Raw genomic sequence first — 3,932 nt, 5'->3', positions numbered from 1 at the left:
TCCTACAACGAATGAAAGGTTTTTTGGGCCATTTCCAGCTAGTATTTTGAAACAAATCAATTTCACAGACACAGCACTTTAGGAGCTTGGCTAAAAGGCATATCAAAAGGGATAAATACCCGAACCATATCCAGTAGGAGGAAGGAAAGGCGGTGTAGCCATCGAGGACTGACTGTGGGCGGTAAACAAGGCTCTACAACGTATCGCTAGCCCTTAAAAACAATCAAAAATCTACTATATTCAGGGGAATTGTGGGTAGAACAAGTCGTGTGCCCGATTTCTAGCCTCTTCCTGGTGCAGTGTGCGCCATCGGGTGGGGTATCGGCCTGGGCCTTTAATGCTTTGATTTAAAAACCGGAAATTAATCGCGATATTTGGCATTTTTCATTAAAAAACTAATTGCTCATTGGCTCAGAGTCTCCATAAATTATTCATGACATTTTTAATGGGACACTAAATTATGGAAAAAGCCTGAAATAAAATCAAATCAACGAAAATCGCTCTCCACCAGCGGAACGAAAAAACGACACGAGATGTCTGGCCGAATGGCTTGACAAATGTTTAGATTGAATACAAAATATTTGTAGATACCAGAGGATGGGGGGCTGCACTCGGAATGGCACTGCATACGAGTACGTCTGGCGAAAGGATTGTAGCAGAGTCCTGGGCTCATCTCAGCCCCCCCTCCGTCTGGCTGTGTGCTCTCCAAGTCAAGTGTCTGGGGCTGTCTATCAAGCGAGTGATTGACATGTGCGGGGCGTGTCAATAAACCGACCGAGTCAAGGGCCGCAAAATTGCAAAAAAAGCAACTCAAAAATGCCAGGCAATCGACATTGAATGGTGGAATGGAGCACCGAAGGAAGATCGAAATTTCAGGCCAGGGAGGGCCTTTAACGGGGAGGTGTTTAGGGATATTCTAGAGCGGGACACACCACGATTTATGGGAGAGAAGGACCTACTCCTACCGCTCTTTCAAGTATACAAAGCACAAAGATATATTCCATCGTTTCCCATAGTATTTAGACCCAAAAAGTCCCATAAAATCTTAATTTTGTTTCGCTTTCCCACTTTTCTGGTTGCGTATACGCCATGTTGATTTGAACTCTGTTTTTGCCCCAGAATTTCCCGCCGTCTCTCTGATATTTATGATCCTGCAGCATTAATGAAGCATAACCGAAAGTGGGGGGCCCAAAAATGCAAATGCAAATGCAAATTAAAGGCCATACGAATTTATGTTGTGGCAAAGGCAATTAATTAATGGCCGCCACTTGGCGATGGATCCGTGGGACAGGTCGCGTATGTAATTTAAAATTAATTTGCACCCCCCAAGGGGGGATCCACCCCATGCAATCGCTGTGCCACATTGCGTGAGTGCCGGCATGGAACCTTGAAAAGCATTTAAAATTCCAGCCACCTCTTTTGTATTTTGACACGAATTTTTAATTGTTTTCACCCACAGAGAGAGGGGAAGAGAGAGAGAGTGGGGGGAGGCGGCAGAGAAAGTGGCACATTCGCATTGCACTCTGGGGTTTTCTGAAATAACTAAATATCGCATTTGTTGGGGTTTTTGTTGGGGTTCAAGTGGGTCTCGTTTCATTTGTATGGCTGCCACGGCACCGCCACCGCCCCCACCGCCACCGCCACCACAGGTGTCCCACATTTCGATGACTCTTTGAGCTCTCTTTGGGGGCAAAACGCATTACCCGAGCCCAGTCTCATCTTCAATACAGCCCCCTCCCCCCTCCCCCTGATTTATCTCCTGGACTCTAAAGTGGGGCATGGGGTGGGGCGGGGCGGGGCATAAATTGAATTATGGCTCATAAAATGGTCAAGTCGTAAGCGTAAATTATAGTCAATAAAATTGTACATTAATTGCAGAAGCATTTTCTGAAATATAGCTCTTCTTTAAGGGTGGTTTTTATCCTCAAAAGTTGCTCTTTTATTTTTTAATTTTCTATTGATTTTTTAAATAATTTTTAATAATTTTTCTGGGCTTGAAAAACTCTATTAAAAGCCCTAAGACAAAAGCTAAGCCCTAAAACGTAGCCTATAATGTCTCTCTCTCTCTCCCCCTCTACCTGTCTCCTTTTCAACCCATCTCTGGGGGAACAACAAAAAAAAAACCCCTAGAGGCAAACCATTTCCAATTGCATAAATATTTAAATAAATCTATCAGACAAATGAAAGCTCTTGTAAATATTTGTAGTCTGCTGTCGTAGACCGAAACACACACACGCACACACACACACAATCAATTGGCAGCTGAAATCACACACCCACACAGATAAAGACATAAGCCCAACCACACACACACACACACACACACACACACACACACACAGAGGCGCCCACACACAACGGTGCAGATATTGCGGTACGCAGTTTTCGTTTCGTTTCGTTTCGCTGTTGAATGGGCCATAAATGCCGGCTAAAGAAGCGCATAAAAAAAAAAAAAAACTTCAAATATAAGATAAACAAACCGGCAAAAAGATTCGCACACACACGGATACGGCAGGCGAGAGACAGAGACAGAGGGAGAGTCGCAGAGAGGAGAGTTTTTAATGCGCAACGCAAACTCAACAAAATTCCCCTTTTGGCAGAGGGAAATTTCTTCGAGAGGGAAGTTTCTGTGGGATTTTGGTCTAAATTATGCCTTTTTGTTTGAAGTAGGAAAAAGGGCCTTTGGGCTGATCGATTCCTGGGTTATGGGGCTATAGTTTTGAGGATGGGCTGCCCAAAGGAAATGCTGGGGCTTGAAAGGACCCTCAAATCATAGGAAACCAATTCTTAAAAGGCCTTAAAGGGGTTTTTTCAGCTCAAAGGGTTATATTTTCGGTTTCTTAGAGCTAAAAGGTTACCTTTTTGGCAAAAATATCCAATAAATGAGCCCAAAATATGAAATTCCCGTTTCCTGTTTGTGATTTTCCTTCAGGAAAGCGCTTCGATTGCACCTAGAATCCAATCCTTGTGATAGATCACACTGGAATACATTATAGGAGAGCCGTACCGCCCACCACAGACGACGCCCACCAGCTGCTTGTTCACGGTCAGGGGGCCACCGGAGTCCTCGAATAGTGTGGATTTGTGACTAGTGCCGGCACAAATGACGGCTTCTGTGATGCCAAATTCGGGATACTTCAGCTGGCAGCACGCCCTGCTCACTATGGGTATCGCCACGCCCTGCAGGATGTCGGGGATTTGCATGGCGCCATTCTTGAAGGTCCAGCCCCAGCCGGTGATCTTTGCCTGGGCGCCAGCCTCGGGGTCTTCCCCGGCCAAGGGGATGCTCCGCACTCGATCGCTGAACTCGAGAGGTTCGCTCAATCGAATGAGGGCAATGTCGTTTTTCCAGAACTCGGAATTGGAGTATCCAGGGTAGCATTTAATCGCCGCCACTCGGTGGAGCGTTCCGCCTTGGCTACGAAGCGTGGAGCCCGCCCGCACTTGCAGCTCCTCGGGCGGCAGTTATGACAAAGTCCTTGCTGTAGATGGAACCACCGCAGGCATGGTCTCCCCCCACGACAAGGGACACTTGCCAGGGATCCTCCTCGATGGGCGTGTCCTGTCCGCCTATAATGCGGGGCACACGTCCAGCGGAGAGCAGGGTGGCTGTCGCGAACAGCAGAGAGACTTTGAATAGCATTTCAGGGCCGAGTTTGGTCTTCAAATGGGCAGAAAGCCGCCCTTTTATTGGGTCTTGGCGGAGGTAAAGCCAATCCATCATTTCTATATATAGGCTTTGAGAGGGGGCGCTTCGATTCTTCCGATAAGTTTGTTGGCTCAAGAATGCAGTAAATTCTGTGATTTATGAAGGTATGCAGGGGGCTGTTGAAGGCACTTCGTATCACCGAAATATATGGCGCCCACTGTGCACATTCCTGAGGCATGGTGGCGTATTCCGATCCTACCCCTCGACACGTGCCCCTCTTCTT

The 3,932-nt window shown here is 46.8% G+C and overlaps 2 protein-coding genes across 2 annotated transcripts; both read right to left on the bottom strand.

Moving 5' to 3' along the window:
• Positions 1-2,822: 2,822 nt before the first annotated feature.
• LOC4816840 (trypsin alpha-like) lies at positions 2,823-3,459 on the bottom strand (the record flags this gene model as incomplete). The annotated part of the gene is made up of 1 exon (XM_001356594.4): positions 2,823-3,459. A coding segment is annotated over one exon (531 nt), but the record flags the coding sequence as incomplete, so codon positions are not given.
• A 1-nt stretch (position 3,460) lies between these two features.
• LOC117184000 (trypsin epsilon-like) lies at positions 3,461-3,684 on the bottom strand (the record flags this gene model as incomplete). Its single annotated transcript, XM_033379839.1, has 1 exon — positions 3,461-3,684. A coding segment is annotated over exon 1 (183 nt), but the record flags the coding sequence as incomplete, so codon positions are not given.
• Positions 3,685-3,932: the final 248 nt, after the last annotated feature.

Source organism: Drosophila pseudoobscura, chromosome 4, assembly GCF_009870125.1.
Source record: "Drosophila pseudoobscura strain MV-25-SWS-2005 chromosome 4, UCI_Dpse_MV25, whole genome shotgun sequence".
Lineage (NCBI taxonomy): Eukaryota > Metazoa > Arthropoda > Insecta > Diptera > Drosophilidae > Drosophila > Drosophila pseudoobscura.
This window is presented reverse-complemented; position numbering and strand designations above follow the sequence as displayed.